Here is an 18,428-nt window from a genome sequence, read left to right on the forward strand (position 1 = left end):
CTATTTTACCATGAGTGGATATGCTTGTCTTGCAGTCCCAACATTTTAAAATCATTGTAAGACAGTTAGATGCAATACATACTTACTCTACAATACTGAACTATTGGGTCATGCAAAAAGACAGAAATGCATGTGAAGTAATACAAGTACGCAGAGAAAGTTGCAAAATGTGAATGCATTGGAGTCGTAACATGATTGGGTGTCAAATAAGGAGCGTAGGCTTTATCATATCCATCAAAAGTTGTCAGAGACTGTATGGGCTAATAGTTTAGCAGATAAGAATCTATTTTCTCAATATTAATTTGCAAACATTTTAGAGATTTTATCATCTACAGAACAAAATGTTATTGAAGCACTGATAATCTGTATGGAAATCTCAGTGTGGAAGGGACACAGCTGGAAACCAATATTGAATGGCTGTGATCTTCTTAAAGCCATGATCTCTAATCTAATTTACTTAATGGGCTCAGAAACACTTCTGAAAATCATTCAGTCAGTGAAAATGCACAGCAAAACTCCACCATACAGACAAAAAAATCAAGTAACAAAAAACATATCAACAATTTGAGAAACACATCTTTCCTTCACTGTGACTTTGCTCATATAAACTGGACTCAATTTGAAGTGTACAACTATTACATCATTAATATAATAATTATTATAATATTATTAACATTTTTTTTTCAATTATGGACACAGCATTGTGCTGCCAAAAGAAAAGAGACTCTGGATTTTCACCAGTGCACCTGTGCAGTAGTGCATATGGCATATATGCAAATTAAACACTAATAAGAAACAAAATATCAATGTTTTGGAGGAACACAGGCTACCATCTAGGGTTCCTTTTTCAAGGAATGCTTTCTCATTTCAAGAAGACAGTGCTGAAATAATTTAAAAATAGCATGGCTCCATGCAAAAAGTTGTCCTGTTGCCACACTGGTCTACCTGCAGTCCAGATGTGCCACCCTATGTAATGTTTTATGAAGCGAAGAGTAAAACCAAAGGTTTGCTGAACAGCTGAGATCCTGTATTAAACAAAAAAAGGAAAACTTTGTGCTTTCTAAACTGCTGCAGTTGGTCTCCACAGTTTGCAAAGGCTTTGTGTTGTTGAAGAAGAGGTGATGCAACACAGTGGTAAACATGCTTCTGACCTAACACGAGCTAAACATATTGCTAGTATCAAAATGAATATGAAAAATACAAAAAAAATACTGTGGTCACTTTATGTTACCTTCTTATTTTAGTCAGTACCCTAAGAACGCTGAATTAATTATATTTTTTGCTTTTCCCACCACATTTTACACAAAGTCACACCATTGTTGATTCAAAATTTGATGTGTTAAATGCGTATTTCTTTCTTTAAGCGATACAGACAAACTTGTTTAGCTTTTCAAAAATAACAAACATAAAAAATGATGTAGTCAGAACTTTTAGTGCCAACAAAAATCATAACTAAGAGGACGTAAATGAAACATCTGCTGTACCCAATAAAAGTTTGCTGGTTTAATGTCTGACAGTAGCTTGGGCCAAAGCAAGAATGTGGGAGATTGCAGCATCTGGTGTTTTGTGTAGAGTAAAGCCTATTTAAAAGCTTAGGGCCAAATTACGACCCAGTCTGTGAGTGAGCGTGTTAGTGTATAAAGGCATTTCATTTGTATGTGCAAGTGTGTTTTGAGCAGTTCAGGCAGAGTGACAGACTTAAACAGAATGGATTTCAAAAGGCTGTTACACAGCCGGGCATTCCTCTGTCTTATCTCGAGGCCCGTGTTTGTGTATACTGCTGCCGCTTCGCTGTTCAAATCTATGTGAAAAACAATATTTTTTTCGTATTTCTTGTTGGGGTGTTTTTTTTCTGCAGTTTGCTCAAATATCAGAGTCCTGTAACTTATTTGCTGCAGGACTGGCGAGACTTTTTTTTCTGGTACATTCAAAAATATGTTCTCAAATTGTTTTTAGTGGAAAAGCACAAAAATGTGAAAAACAAGTGAATGGTTCCACTGATTATTTGCAGCTTGTTTGCCTGCATTTAGTTTGGCAGTAAAGGATGCTGGATGATTCACACCATTTTGAACCGGACCAACAGCTACATTATTAGTCCTGTGAGATGTTAACACATTTTCATTTGAAGTGACAGTAAATCTTCGTACTAGTTTCTCTCATGACATATCCACCTGTGTGTTTATGTCTGGGGGGAAAAAACAAAACTACAATAACAACAACAACAAAGCACCTTTTGCTATTTACATTTTGGGGTCACTATCTTGTTCTGACCTCATCTCACTTTGTTTCTGGTCAGGCTCTGTTTTTGTGCACTGGAACTGACTGGAGTACTAACAGGAATTGGAGGCTGATGCCAGTGTATCAGGCCAGAGAGATTTTAACACGTTTCCATGTGAATGACCTGTAAACGCCAGCTGTTCTGTAAAACCGCTGTAACTATGTGTCCAAATCACACTGAGACAAAATGGATTCTTCACAGGCTATTTAATTGTAGGCAACCTAGCCACACTGGATACGGGGCTTAAGTGGCCCGATTGAGCATTAAAATAAACATTTTAAGTGCTCAGTTGGCTGTAACGCTGAAATATCTGCCAAAAGCCAGTTCCTGGCATATCATGATGATTTTCTGTCAAGTATGTAATGGCAGCAATGGAATACATGAGAGCTATTTGGAAATGAATTTATATTTTTCTGAGTTTTTCATTTAAAAAAAAAAGATTTCTATGAGATCTAGATATATGTGCGAATGTTGTAAACTTTAAAGACACTTTTTTATTGTGTTTTTATTTACGTCAACTCTGAAATCTTGTCACTTTTATCTGAAGCAATGTGCAATGTAAAATTAAAATGATTCAAAGTTTATTTTTGAGTCAAAGAATTATTCATCGGTCCAAAAAACAAATACGATTTTCCACTTCACCTGGGGAACAAATGACTCACCGTTTCACTTTTTAACTTTTTATAAACTCAAACAAAACACAGAGCACACAGATTCTCTCGCAAAAGTAAAAGCTGTTAAATTTTATACTTTTTAATTGCACAAGAGCACCGTCTGTCTGTGCATTAACATGTTGGAACGTTTAAGGCTTCAGCACCAGTATCAAACCATTTATTTTTAAATGGTATCAGTAAAAATTTGTAACGTCATTGAATTAACATGTGATTATTTCAGTGTCAATTTCACTAAACACACATGGGCCTGATTACTGGCAGAGCTGTTGAATCCAGAAATCACATAAATAGAACCTGTCTGACGAAAGTGAAGCAAGCTAAAAGATCTCAAAAAGCAACACAACTTGCTACAATCTAAAGAAACACCTGAGAAATAAAGTCACTGACATCTATCCGCCTGGAAAGGGTTACAAAGCAATTTCTAAGACCTTAGGACTCCAATAAATCAAGGTGAGAGCCATTATACACAAATGGAGAAAATTTGGAACAGTGGTGATGCTTCCCAGGAGTGACTGGCCTACCAAAATTACTCCAAGAGTGCAATGACTCATCCAGGAGGTCAAAAAAGAACCCAGAACAAGATTAAAGAACCACAGGCTTCACATATCCCAGTTAAAGTCAGAGTTCATCAAAAATAAGTATGCAAAAATGGCTTCCATCGGAGAGTTTTAAGACAAAAACCACTGCTGAGCAAATAAAACACAAAGGCTTGTCTCACATTTGCCAAAAAACATCTTAATGATCCCCAAGACATCTGGGAAAATGTTCTGTGGACCGATGAGACAACTTTTTAGAAGGTTTGAGTCCTGTAACATCCAGCATAAAACTAACACAGTATTTTAGAAAAGGAACATCATAGCAACAGTGGTAGTTTGAAGGTCTGGGGTTGTTCTGCTGCGTCAGGGGACCTGGATTTCTTGCTGTGGTAAATGGAACCAACCTGCTGTATACCAAAACATCCTGAAGGTGTATATCCAGCCATCTGTTCGTGACTTCAAGTTGAAGCGTACTTTGGTACTTTAGATCGAAAACACACCAATTTTACCTCTGAATGGCCTAAGAAAATCAAAATGAATGAACCGGCTTTTTAAGATCATGCCACAGCATCTCAATCGAATTCAGGTCAGGCCTTTGGAGTGGCCGAGTCAAAGTCCTGACCTGAATCTGATTGATGTGCTTGATGGCATGATCTTAAAAAGCCGGTTCAACCTTGAAAACTCTCCAATGTGGTTGAATTAAAACAATTCTGCAAAGATGATTGTGCCAAATTTCCTCCATAGTGCTGAAGAAGACTCATTTACAGTTATTTATAGTCATTTATTTAGGTTTGGGACATTTTTTCACACAGTGCCATGTTGGTTTTGTTTTTCCCCCTTAATAATTAACCGCATCATTTAGAAACTGCATTTGCATTAGCTTTGTCTAATATTTAAATTTGTGTGTTTTGGGGTTGGGTGGGGTGGGGGGGTGTGGGGGGGACTGGTCAGGTCTCCAGTCTGGCATTGGGCTAACACAGAGAGACAGACAACAAGCCACAACATATTCACAGAGATACCCACCCAGACATGGGGAGAACATAGAAACTCAACCCAGAAAGAAAGATCCCTCTAAGGTGGCGGATTTAAACCCAGAACCTTCGTCCTGGGAGGTGGCAGTGCTAAGCACCATGCCACTATTTGGATCAGAGTAGAACATTATGCTGTAAAACTCCTTTCAGCTGCTACATTATTCAGTAAGGGTTGCCACAGTAGAAGAATATGCATATTTGATTTGGTAAAGATTTCAGATGCCCCTCCTGACAGGAATCCTTTCTCCCTGAGAGACTTTTGTCTCTTGTCCCAGTCTTGAATCAAGGACTTTTCTGTGTTAGGTGAATGTGTTAACCACTACCATATGGAACCGCTAACTGACAGAGTAAATATTTGAAGCTAAAATTCAATTAATAATTAATAATAATTATGCTGCAAAGAATAAAAATAAGTTTTGGTTCACAAGATAGACCAGATAGATAAAATAGACATGACATTAACATTGCTGGACTGTACTTTAAGTGGGGTGACAAATACAATGGTATTGAAAGGCAGTAACTCTGTAGTAATACCACCACATTTTATTTTTGTTCAAAAATTTCAATTTCTTTTTTCTTTCATTTGGTGATGCACTTTTTTATCCATTGAGAATGTTTTGTTTGCTTCATTTTAAGTTGGAAATAACAAGGTCTCATGCAAAACCTGATGAAACTCGCTGACACCCTGCTACTTTGAGCTTATAGTTCTTGCACTATAAAGGAAAAAATAAATAAATAAATGTTTGAGCTGAGAATCTATCCAATTAAACTTTATACTTATATGGGCTCTACATAAATGTATTTATCTGACATTAAATTAAATTTCATGCCTATGAGATTCACATTTATTCAACAGCTCTCTTATATTTTGCAGGATGGTTATTGGTTTGTTTATTTGTTGATGCTGTGTTGAGCTCCAGAGGCTGCAAAAAATCTCTTGTCTGATCCACATTTGATCAAAACCTAGACTATGACACAATGCAACCCTGGGTGCGCGCGCACACACATAGACACAGAGTGCATTAGTTAGTGGTGTTGATCTATGTTTAGCTGCTGGAGCTGCCTAGCTGTCCCAAAGTTGTCACCATATTACAAGTTACCCCTGAAATCACTCCTTTTCACATACACACACACATGCACACATACACACCATCCCGTTCTCAGTAAGTAACAGTGACTCTTTGTAGGAGGCTTGAATAACTGCTATAGGGTTACTTAAATGACACAATCTCTCGCTCTCTCTTGCCCTCCCTCTCTTTTGCTCTCTCTCTCTCTCACACACACACACACACACACACACACACACACACACACACACACACACACGCTTTTTCCCTATTCTAATTGCTGCAATGTGACACTTCTTCCCACATCTGAGAAGAAAGGCCAATGAGCTTGCATAGAGAAAGGAAGCACAGCCTGGTGAAGATAGTTCAAGCAAGCATTTGACCTAAATCTGAATTTCGCATATACAGTACATTTTTATACCTGTCTATAGTGAGCTGACCTTTTATCTTGCTGAGCGAATCTGGAATTTTTTTTTATTTAAATCATAATAAAATATTTTATTTCTATTTTATAAATACAAAAAGTCGGGCAAAACTGGACAACAACATTCAGTGACTGAAAAATAAAAACCTTTTAGTTTGGTGGGGTTTTTTTTGGTTTATTGTGGTTGTCTAGCTTAAAGTTACCACAAAACCGGCTTACTGTAAGCGCTGGTTTGCATATATTTTCATATATTTTGAAATTACTATAGCAGCAAATAAGCATTGGCTTTAAGCACATGAGAAACTCATGCTCCCTTTGTGTGAGTTTTAATCTGAGTTTCCCTCTTTACTGTTTTTGGCAATCGGTACAGCTGGCGTGTTCGTGCATGTAAGCCTCTCCCTAACACCTGCAATCTACTGCACTGCACTGTAAAAGCAACAAGGGCAAAGTGCAGTCCTGAGCATTCAGTTACCCAATTTATGTGCGCTTTATTTTTTAATTTTCACTTGTTAAACTCCGCAGTGAGAGTTTTGCTGCCCTCCTCTGCTCCATGTTTCACCATCGAGCAGAGCAGGGGAGAAATTAAGGAAATGAAGATAATTTGACCCAAAATAAGGAGAACTTGATACACTACTGCAAGTGCTAAAAAAGCTCCCCAGCAAGTGTTAATATGTGTTAACATGTTAACGCCTTCTAAGATATTAATGCAATAAATTAAAGGGAGAGAAGCTGACAGGAAGACTGTGTGATGAGTAGACGTGTGTGTTATTTGACAGTGTGGTCTAATGGATTTCATTTTCTCTATGAATTTTTTTACTTTTTGCTCATCTGTAGGCACAGGCATGCACAACTTTTGTTAATTTTGGGGAAATATTGAATGTCATATATTTGTTACAGTGAAGCAAGAAAAAAGCTGAAAAGAACTGAATTTTCAGTCTGAGATACAGTAACATTTTATTTATTCACATATCCCTGTTAAAGATTTCTAATATTGGACTGCTCTGTATTAAGGCTTAAAACAGTGAAAAAATTGTGTAATTGTTAAAACCAAGGTATGATGTGAATTTTTTCTGTGTGCATCTTTCAGGTTTTTCAGATCGCCTATGTGATAATAAAGGCAGCCAACTCACCTCGCCCAGGTATGCGTTCAATTATAAAAATGTTATTTTATCAGTCTCATACTGCTGGAAGTGTTAATATTTTTGCTTTGATTCATTTTAAGGAGAGGACTGTGACTAATGCGCAGGGTTCGTCTTAGGAGCATTAATCATCAAGCTAATGATCATCCCACAGAGAAGCCTTCATATAATGGAAGACTCCATTCAATCAAATGGATCTAAAATCAAAGCTCAGCGATTAACAATACTGATGTGAAACAACAAACTAGCACATTAAAGTAAAATGGCGGTGGAAGGTTTAAATATGTTGAAAAGTAATCTAGAAAAAGACAAAACAGTTGAATTCCTATGGAATTCCTATGTTCTTGGCAAACAGTGCTATCCATTATGGCCACATCTCCATTTGATTTCGTCAAAGGACATTGTTCCACAAGTCTTGTGGTTTGTTCAGATGCAACTTTGCAAACCTAAGCCATGTTACAATGTTCTTGTAGCATTGTACTTCCAGACAAGTGCTACTTATTGAGTCTTTCTCTAAATCAGGGGTGGGAACTGCAGGCCTCAAGGGCCAGAGTCCTGCAGGTTTAAGATATCACCCTGGGTCAGCTCACCTGAATCAAATGATTAGTTCATTACCAGGCCTCTGGAGAACTTGATGACATGCTGAGGAGGTAATTTACCCATTTAAATCAGCTGTGTTGGATCAAGGACACATCTAAAACCTGCAGGACACCCCTGCTCTGTACTGTCATGATCTTTACCATTAAACATGTTAACTGAGGCCTGTAGAGTCTTTGTCAGATCTTGGTTTTTCTTTATAGTTTTTAAGAGGACTGCACGATCTGACCTTGGTGGGAATTTACAGAGTTGTCTGGTCTGTGGCATCGTGTTAACACAGACCCAAATCCATCCAGATCCAGACCATCTGCTTAATAGAAGTGGTCACGCTTGCTGATTATCAGTTAATCAAATATATTTCATTAGCAGCACCTGTCTGTTACTTACCCTAATTAATTCCTATGGAAATAGTAAAGGTGAACCTAATTTTTGACAGTATTGCAGAAAGCAATGTGAAAAACCTGCTTTTTCACATGACTCTATATAATGGAGGGATGTGGTGCTTACATGATAAAATAAGCAATTATAATGGGCAAAAATAAAGTTGATGTTCTAGCTAGTTCACACAGAAACACAATAAACAAAAAATAATAAAGATGATGGAAATTATGAGTGCATGTTTGTTTGATTTTTCTGTTGTTGTCTTCACAGTTGTTGTTTTTTTTTCGTTCAGCAGGACTCACTTTACTTTGCATTTAATCAATCCAGAATACCACAGTTAAATATGAAACTGAATGTTTTGTCAATTTTCTATGTATATTAAGCAGCGTGACCTTAACAGAGACTTGCGTGCCACTCATTATTTTTATTGATCTTCCCTGGTCTCCTCATCGCACACTGAAAGCATTTCATTGTTTTCTTTACCATCGTTTTTTTTGTCCGCAGGCAATTGGATCTTAGAGCGTTCAATAGATGGTGTGACCTTTGAACCCTGGCAGTACTATGCTATCACAGACACAGAGTGCCTGACAAGGTTCAACATAAATCCTCGGACAGGACCTCCATCCTACACCAGAGATGATGAAGTCATCTGCACATCCTTTTACTCAAAGATTCACCCACTGGAGAATGGAGAGGTAACACATGAAGATGTCACAAACTAGGGCTGCTGCAATGTCAGATTTTGACTATACAATTATTCTGGCTGAAAGAATTCATGCTGATCATTTTAACTGTATATCTAAAGGCTTTTGGTTGCATAAGGGTAAGCTGTCCTTCTTAAGCAAAAGAGAAAAGACATTTGCAAACATTTCCAATATACCAGCTCATATAATGGGAAGCCTTGACCTGGATATCTGCTCACTCAAAATACAGCTGTTGGGGGTAGGAGGTTGGATTGACTCAAGATTATTTGTCTTTCTTTGGTCCCAGTTGGGGAAGAAGGGTTAAGGTGGGTTAGTTTAAATCTACTTAAACCATGCTGGAATTTCTGGATTTAATGCATTGCTTGTATAGGCAAAGAAGAAAAAATCCAGAGTGGTCAGAGATGATAAAGAAGGAGGCAGAACCAAAGTTGACTGTACAACTGTGAGACACAAATGAGGATGTGGCAAAGAGACTGATCTGGTGGACTGGTGTAGGCAGGTGATGGCCAGGCGACAAGAGGGATGTGGGAATTGTTATAAAATACTTTAATCAATGACATGAAAAAGAAAGTTCTGAGTTATTAAAAAAGAAAAAAAAAACACCACAAGACACACAAATACACACGTGCACCCCAGTGTTTACTGTTGTGTTCCTTTGATCTGCTGTGTGTGATCACATCCAGTAACAACAGGCAGGCAGGCCTGACATTAATGAAGAGAAAGAGGATTTCAGAGCACACAAACATACTAACAAATACACAAACACGCATTGAAAATAAACTAATCACACGTTAACATCCCCCCACACAGGGCTGTAATTGTAGATGCCCTTCTGATTATCTGCATGCGTTTCCATGTGTGCTAATGTGCGTGCATGAATATGTGTGCTCGGTGTGTCTTTTTGTGTGTTTGCACTGTATGTGCTTGTGTCCTGCGGGGGAGCGCTAGAGGGGGTGCGAGCTGGGAGATGTCAAGAGCTGCAAGTAACGACGGAGGTGTCTGAATTGTGTGTGTGTGTGTGTGTGTGTGTGTGTGTGTGTGTGTGTGTGTGTGTGTGTGTGTGTGTGTGGTTGACAGCTCCCTTGCCGTCTGATCACAGTGAAACCATAATGAGTCGTAGGCGATGTGTCACAGCATCGCACACACACGTTCACAATGTCACCCCACCACTCATCACACACACGCCAGCACACACACATAGAGAACCGGCTCCTTCGTTACTTCCAAGTGTGCAGCTTACACCCATCAAGTGTTTCCCCTTGACATACATGCACATACACACCGTCAGCTCACTGAAAGAGTTTTTCTTTTTTTTTCTTTTTTTTTTTTTACAGATGCCAAATGTTGCTTTTGGCCACATTAGTGAGACAGACAGATGGACAGTCAGACAGTCAGACAGGCAGACAGAACCTAACACTTCTTATTATGTGCCTGCTTGGTGATTATTGTTTATGCACAATATAAACTGATGCTTCTACTAGTTTCACTCTGATTTAATGTTAGACCAGTGCTGGAAAAATACAAGATTCTTTGAATGCCATCAGTAATTGTGCTTGTCCTTCCTTTTTCTATTATTATGATCCAAGTTGTAAGATTCTGTAGAGAGGTATAATCTTTGCCTTGTGGGCATCCTGTCATTAGCAATTTTACATCAGGAAATCTTTTTTTGTTGAGAATTACTACGTTTCAGAAAGGATTTTTGGTCATCTAACATTTCAGCTCATACATTTAATGCAATTCAATGTTATTCATATATTGCCAAAAAGGTAAAGACCCTAAAATAATAGAGAGAAAACCCCAGAAATCAAACAACCCACTTTGAGCAAGAACTTGGTGACAACGGGAAGGAAAAACTCCCTTTTAACAGTAAGAAACCTCTGCCGTGACTGGTTGTGGTTAGTGGGAGGAAGACATGATGCAGAAGAGAGCCAGAAATTAATAATAACTAATGATTAAATGCAGAGTGGTGTACAAACACAGTGAAAATGAGGCATACTGAAGAAATACACAGTGCATCATAGGAAGCCCCTAGCCCCTATCTATACATATAGATGTAGGTTGATGTAGGCTATTTTCCCAGGCGTGGGACTAATAAAGGTTATCTTATCTTATCTTATCTTATCTTATACACCCAGCCTAAACTATATACTTTATCACAAAGGAAATTTTTAATCCTAATCTTAAAAATAGAGATAGTGTCTGTCTCCTGAATCCAAACTGGAAGCTGGTTTCACAGAAGAGGGGCCTGAAAACTGAAGGCTCTGCCTCCCATTCTACGTTTAAATACTCTAGAAACCACAAGTAAGCCTGTGGTCTTAGAGTAAAGTGCTCTATTGGGGTGATAAGGTAGGGGAGACCGGGGATAGTTGTAACATTTTTGACATTTCTGTCTGTAAATTGGAGCTCTTTTAAGGTAGTGGATTCAAAATGTAATGCAAAGTATTTACATGTCTCGGCTATTAAATAGTGCAGCTATTTTCTCTGCAGCACAATTACCCATTGCATGGTATGGTCTCAAACACGAAGAGTGAAATGTTACAATTAACCCCATAGTCTGGGTTAGTTGTAACATATCCTGGGGTGAAATGTAACACAATGAAATAAGGGTACTAACAAAACATTAACATGTAATCTTTGTTTATTCAACACATGAATGCACTTAGAGCCATTTAGTGTGTGTGTGACGAAGGGCCAGCTCTGTTCTAGGATGCCCTCTGGACCCAGTGGAGGTGGTGAGTGACAGGAGAATGGCGGCTAAGCTGTCATCCCTGTTGGACAACGTCTCCCACCCCATGCAGCAGACTGTGACAGCACTGAGCAGCTCCTTCAGTGGGAGACTGCGGCACCCACGGTGTGGGACGGAGAGATTTCGCAGGTCTTTCCTCCCCACTGCTGTCAGACTCCACAACAAAGACTTTAACTGAACAAACACACACATCCACACATGTGCAATAACACTAAGTGCAATAATCCTTTCTGGCATCGTTGTATTTTTACTCAGTTGTATATAGCATTCGTATTCTATTTTTATCTTATTGTATATTTTTATTCTATTTTATTCTACTGTATATAGTATATTATTTTATTCTATTCTGTACAGCTGTGTACTGTATTTATTCTTATTGTATTCTAATTTTTGCGTCATAACTTTTGCACTGTCCACTTCCTGCTGTGACAAAACAAATTTCCCACGTGTGGGACTAATAAAGGTTATCTTATCTTATCTTATCTTATCTCTCCCCGGCCGGGCGGAAGTGCACGCAGACGGCGCCGAGATCGTAAACAAAGGCGAGGTAGGCGCGGAGGGCTACGGGCTAAGCTAAAGCTAACACCACACCGGCTGCCTTTACCCAGTATTTTTCTCGCCAATGTCCGTTCTCTGGCAAACAAAATGGATGAGATACGGCTCTCCATCACTAACAACAGACGGATTATGGACTCAAATGTCATGTTTTTCACCGAAACATGGCTGAACAACAGCTGCCCGGACAATGCTATCGAGTTAGCAGGACGCCACACACACCGAGCCGACAGGCTAGCAGATGACTCCGGCAAGACCAGAGGTGGAGGTTTGTGCATTTATATTAACAATGCTTGGTGCATGAACTCCACTACTACTAAGAGTCACTGCTCACCTAATGCGGAGTTTTTAATGGTCAAATGCAGACCTTATTATCTCCCCAGAGAACTCACTTCGATCATACTCACTGCCGTGTATATACCCCCCGACGCTAATGCTAGGTTGGCCATGAAAGAACTTTCTGCAGCCATTAACAAACACCAGAATAAACACCCCGAGGCTGCTTTTATTGTTGCTGGCGACTTCAACCACACCAACTTAAAGACAGTCCTCCCCAGATTCCACCAACATGTCTCCTGCCACACCAGAGGAGACAAGACTTTAGACCATGTGTATTCCAACCTGGCTGGAGCCTACAAAGCCACACCCCTCCCCCACATTGGACAATCGGACCATCTCTCCCTGTTCCTCACACCTCGGTATTCACCACTCATCCAACGTGTGAAACCTGCTGTGAGGACAATTAAAGTGTGGCCAGAGGGGACAGACGCAGTGCTCCAGGACAGATTTAAAAACACAGACTGGAATATGTTCACCCACACAGACCTGGACCAGTACGCCTCATCTGTACTGGATTACATCTCCAAAACCACAGACAGTGTCACCACCCAGAAACGGATCACCATGTACCCCAACCAGAAGCCTTGGATGAACCGGGATGTTCGTCTCCTCCTGAAGGCCCGCAACACTGCCTTTAGGTCAGGAGATGCACACGCCTACAGTACAGCCAGGGCTAATCTAAAGAAGGGCATCAAAAAAGCCAAACACCATTACAAAAAGAAGGTAGAAGAACACTTCTCCAACTCCAACCCCCGACGCATGTGGCAAGGACTCCAGACCATCACAGACTACAGGACCACCAAACCCTCCCCCGCATCCTCTGATGTCTCCTTCCTCAATGAGCTCAACAACTTTTATGCTCGTTTTGAGCGAGGGAACCCCACAACCAAAGCAGACATGACGCCAGACCACCAACCTCTGACTCTCTCCCCCACCGATGTAGGAGCGGTGCTGAGCAGGATCAATGTCCACAAGGCTGCAGGCCCTGATGGCATCCCCAGGCGTGTTCTCAGAGCGTGTTCTGGGGAGCTTGCAGGAGTGCTCACAGACATATTCAATCTGTCCTTGGCCCACGCTGTGGTACCGGCCTGCTTCAAATCCACCTCCATCGTCCCGATACCCAAAAACTCCAACCCATCTTGCCTCAATGATTACCGCCCAGTAGCACTCACCCCCATCATCACTAAGTGCTTAGAGCAGCTGGTCCTAGCACACTTCAAATCCTGTCTCCCCCCCACCCTGGACCCCCACCAATTCGCATACCGCCAGAACAGGAGCACAGAGGATGCAGTCTCCATCGCAATGCACTCTGTCCTCTCACACCTGGACAACAACAACACCTACGCCAGAATGCTGTTTATAGACTTCAGTTCAGCATTCAATACAATCCACTCCTCACAACTCATCAGGAAACTGACAGATCTGGGCATCAGTTCCCTCATCTGCAAATGGTTACTGGACTTCCTGACCAACCGCCCCCAACATGTCCGGCTGGATAACTACTGCTCATCTACCATCACAATGAACACCGGTGTACCACAAGGCTGTGTGATGAGCCCTTTCCTCTACTCCCTCTTCACCCACGACTGCAGACCTGCTGACGGTTCCAACACCATCATTAAGTTTGCAGATGACACCACGGTGATTGGCCTCATCAGTGACAACGATGAGGCCGCCTACAGGGAGGAGGTGGATCGTCTGGCTGAGTGGTGCGACAGAAACAACCTGCTGCTTAACACCGAGAAGACCAAGGAGCTCATCGTGGACTACAGGAGGAATGCTGACCCACATCCACCCATCCACATTAAGGGGACGGCTGTGGAGCGTGTGAGCAGCTTCAAGTTCCTGGGAGTCCACATCTCCGAGGATCTCACCTGGACGACCAACTGCTCCAAGCTGGTCAAGAAGGCTCACCAGCGCCTCTTCTTCTTGAGGACTCTGAGGAAGAACCACCTGTCCTCAGACATCCTGGTGAACTTCTATCGCTGCACCATCGAGAGCATCCTGACCAACTGTATAACAGTCTGGTACGGGAACTGCTCTGCCTCGGACCGGAAGGGGTTGCAGAGGGTCGTGAAAACTGCCCAGCGCATCGCCGAAGCACCACTTCCTGCCATAAAAGACATCTACAGGAAGCAGTGTCTGAAAAGGGCTGGGAAAATCATCAAAGACCCCAGTCCCCCATCGCATGGACTCTTCACCCTCCTGCCCTCTGGGAGGCGCTACAGGAGCCTCCGGACTAAGACCACCAGGTACCGGAACAGCTTCTTCCCCACAGCTGTCAGACTCCTGAACTCTGCCTCCTGACATCTGACCCACGTTAAACTCATGGACTGAACATACACACACCCACAATGGACAACTGTACCCTCAAACACACAATAATAACATGGACTGAACCACCACTCACAACCACTAGCACTTTATATAGCCTCTGTAGAAACTATCTACACCCTCACTTATCTTAACTGCACTACTGTATAGCTCTGTGTAAATAATCATTCTGTACATTCGATAATCTTTAATCCTACAACTGTTTACAACTTGCATAGTTCCCATTCTGTATAGCTGTATATCTCAGATTCTGTAAAGTTATTTATTTCATATTCTGTATAGTTTTTCATATTTATATCCTGTTCATAGCCTGTACATAGCTTGTACTCACTACAGCCTGTACATACTTATAGTTATAGAATATTCACAACATACTTCATACCGTGTACATTATAACATACCATAATAGACCCATTTCTGTAATATACTCACATATCTATATTATTGCTAATATATATTTTAATATATCTATATCACTAAAGCACTTCTGGATGGATGCAAACTGCATTTCGTTGCCCTGTACCTGTGCATGTGCAATGACAATAAAGTTGAATTCTAATTCTAATTCTAATAATGTATGTGTGGGAACACAAACAGTGGAGGAATTGTGTTGCCAATGGCATTAACCGCATATACAAAAGCGACCAGTGAACCTCTCTCTGCTGATGTCGTTGCCCCAACTTGTTTAATATAAGTTAAAGTAATAGTGTGGTAAGTTGTAACATCTGCATTATTGTTACAACTAACCCAGACTGTTGCTGTTACAACTGACCCAGACTCCTATAGCCATGAACTAGCTAACATTACAGCCAACGGCTAAAACATTAGCACTATAGACCTACCCAGAATATATCCCCATAGACATACAAATAACATAATTTAAGTTTGATGAGTTTAACTGCAAAGCAGATAATGCTATTAGAAATTGAAATAAAGTAGAAAAACTTACTTTTTGGCATACAAATTACTTTTTTCATGTTAAATTGTCTGTGTTTGACAAAATGCGCTGATTTTTCACATGTGATAGCAGAACTGAGTTGGGCATGTACAGGATGAGTCACATCATTTGAAACTTAGCCCTGATTGGAGAAATTGGAAGTGTTACAACTGACCCACGTTACAACTATCCCCGGTCTCCCCTACTATGAGGTCTTTAAGCTAAGATGGGGGCTGATCATTTAAGACCTTGTATATGAGGAGAAAGATTTTAAATTTGATTCTGGATTTAACAGGGAGCCAATGAAGAGAAGCCAATATAGTCCCTGTCAGTACAATTGCTGCAGCATGTTGGATCAACTGAAGGCTTTCAAAGAGTTTTTAGGACATCCTGATAATAATCAACTGCAATAGTCCAGCCTAAAAGTAATAAATTCATGAACTAGTTTTTCATATCTATATAATCAGCATCTCAAATGGCTACAACTTCATGCATTTGGACCTGTAGATATAGAAAAAACAACCTGCTGAAGTTGAAACTGAGCAGAATGGGGAAGAAACGTACTCTTAAGTGACTTTGAACATGGCTTTATTCCTGGTGCCAGACAGGCTGGTCTCAGTATTTCAGAAACTGCTGATCGACTGAGATTTTTCCACACAACCATCTGTAGGTTTTACAGAGAATGGTCCAAAAAAAAGAAAACAGAGTGAGGTTTATGGGTGAAAATGTCTTGATACCAGAGGTCAGAGCAGAATGGCTAGACTGTTTTTTTAATAAATGGGCAACAGTTAATCAGATATCTACATGTTAAAAGCAAGGCATACAGAATAACACAACTGGGCGCACAACAGGTCCACGCCTGCCGCCTCTGTCAGCAAAGAACAGGAAACTGAGACTACAGATTACACTGGCTCACCAAAAATGGACAATAGGAGATTGGAAAAATGTTTAAACACCACAACCTACCAGGGCACCATTTATATTGATGTTCATCTCTTTATAACAACAGTGTAGGGCTCTTTTGATGGCTGTTTTCAACAGGATAATGTGCAATGCCATCAAGTTCAAATCATCTCAAGCTGGTTTCTTGAGCATTTGCTGAACTTAAATGCCTTCCACAGTCGCCAGATATCAATCCAACAGGGCACCTTTGGGATGTGATGGAACAGGAGATTGTCATCATGGATATGCAGCTCACAAATGTGCATCAGCTATGTGATCCTATCTTGTCAGTATGGAAAAAACATTTTTGAAAAACCTCTTACACATCATCATTCTGTGCGGTGAACAGTGTTGGGTAAGTTACTTTAAAATAGTAACTTAGTTACATTACTAGTTACTTCGCTCAAAAGTAACTCAGTTACTTCAAGTTACTCGTTACTTTCAAAGTAACTAGTTACTAGGGAAAGTAACTTTGGTTTTACTCAGAATTCTCTTGTTAATGTGTTGCTTCCATAACTTTGCCAGTCTTCTAGCTTGCTTACTTGCCACAAGTGCACTGTGCCACCTACCAATAGAAAGGAAAAGATAATGTGTGTCACGGCTGCCGAGGCGAGCCGTGTGGATTTAGAAGGAGGACCCAAGATGCAGGCAGTGGATGAGATACCGGTGGTTTTATTTACAGAGGTGTAGTGGCAAACAAACAGTGGGGCATAACAAACAACTAAAGACACCTAAACTGGGAGAACTAAAAATAACAGACCTGGGAGCATATGACAACGGATGATGAATAGCAGAGAGACGCAGACGAGGAACAGGACACCGTGGAACACAGGGTAACAGAACAGACTGACACGGAGTTACACGGAGGAACACAGACGAACCGGCAACAGGCAGGAGAACACACAGGGCTTAAATACACACACCAGTAATCAGGGGATGAGAGACAGGAGGGCAACACAGCTGGGAGGAATCTGGGCTGACGGGACAGGGGAAACGTAAACTGATCACACTCACATATGACACGGACCTTCACAATAAAACAGGAAACTCAGATACATGGAACCAGACAAGACATTGAACTAAACAGACAGATTCACAAACAGATGGGGAGACACCATAGACAGACAGATACAGACGCAGACTCAGAGGCAGATCGAAAATAACACAGAACTTAAACAATCATCATCTAGAAAATGATAACAAACTAAAAGCGCTGGGTCACCGACCCAGGACCATGACAATGTGCATATTTCCACGAGAGAAATCCCACGCCTGGACCGTCATTGACTGCTGCCATGATTCTAGCCTATGTCACAGCGTCATGTGCGCCTTTTACATCCAACACAAAAACTGCAGTCGTGGTGCTTTCGATTGTACTCAGAACTCGGAAATTCTGCCTTCTGAATAGGAAGATGTAGGCAACACCAGACTGCAGATGAGCTGCATACAGAGCTGGACTGGGACAAAAAATTGGCCCGGGCATTTTGACTGGAGACTGGCCCACCATTATAGCAAAAATCATAAAGCCTTTGAATGAAAATAAACACTGTTGTGACAGTGATGTTCACTGTTTTGATGGTATATATGCATCAATCTATCAATCGTTTGTTGTAAGATTCAGATAATTATTTTTTAAAAGCTAGACATTTTAAATGGGAATAAGAAAGAAAAGTATTTCTTTGTGCCCCCCTTTCCCTGTTAATGCCCTACCTGCCCCCCTGGCAACACTTTGCTAGATCCGCCC

General features: G+C 40.7%; 1 protein-coding gene across 1 annotated transcript in view; it reads left to right on the forward strand.

Annotated features, from left to right (window-relative positions):
- The window catches only part of lama2 (laminin, alpha 2), a 234,305-nt gene that overhangs the window by 62,123 nt on the left and 153,754 nt on the right, over window positions 1-18,428 (forward strand). Inside the window, exons 4-5 of the mRNA XM_080290182.1 lie at window positions 7,098-7,149; window positions 8,632-8,822. Coding sequence (XP_080146308.1) covers window positions 7,098-7,149; window positions 8,632-8,822 — 243 coding nt within the window. The remainder of the gene's footprint in view (window positions 1-7,097; window positions 7,150-8,631; window positions 8,823-18,428) is intronic.

This window comes from Astatotilapia calliptera, chromosome 15 (genome assembly GCF_964374335.1).
Source record: "Astatotilapia calliptera chromosome 15, fAstCal68.1, whole genome shotgun sequence".
Lineage (NCBI taxonomy): Eukaryota > Metazoa > Chordata > Actinopteri > Cichliformes > Cichlidae > Astatotilapia > Astatotilapia calliptera.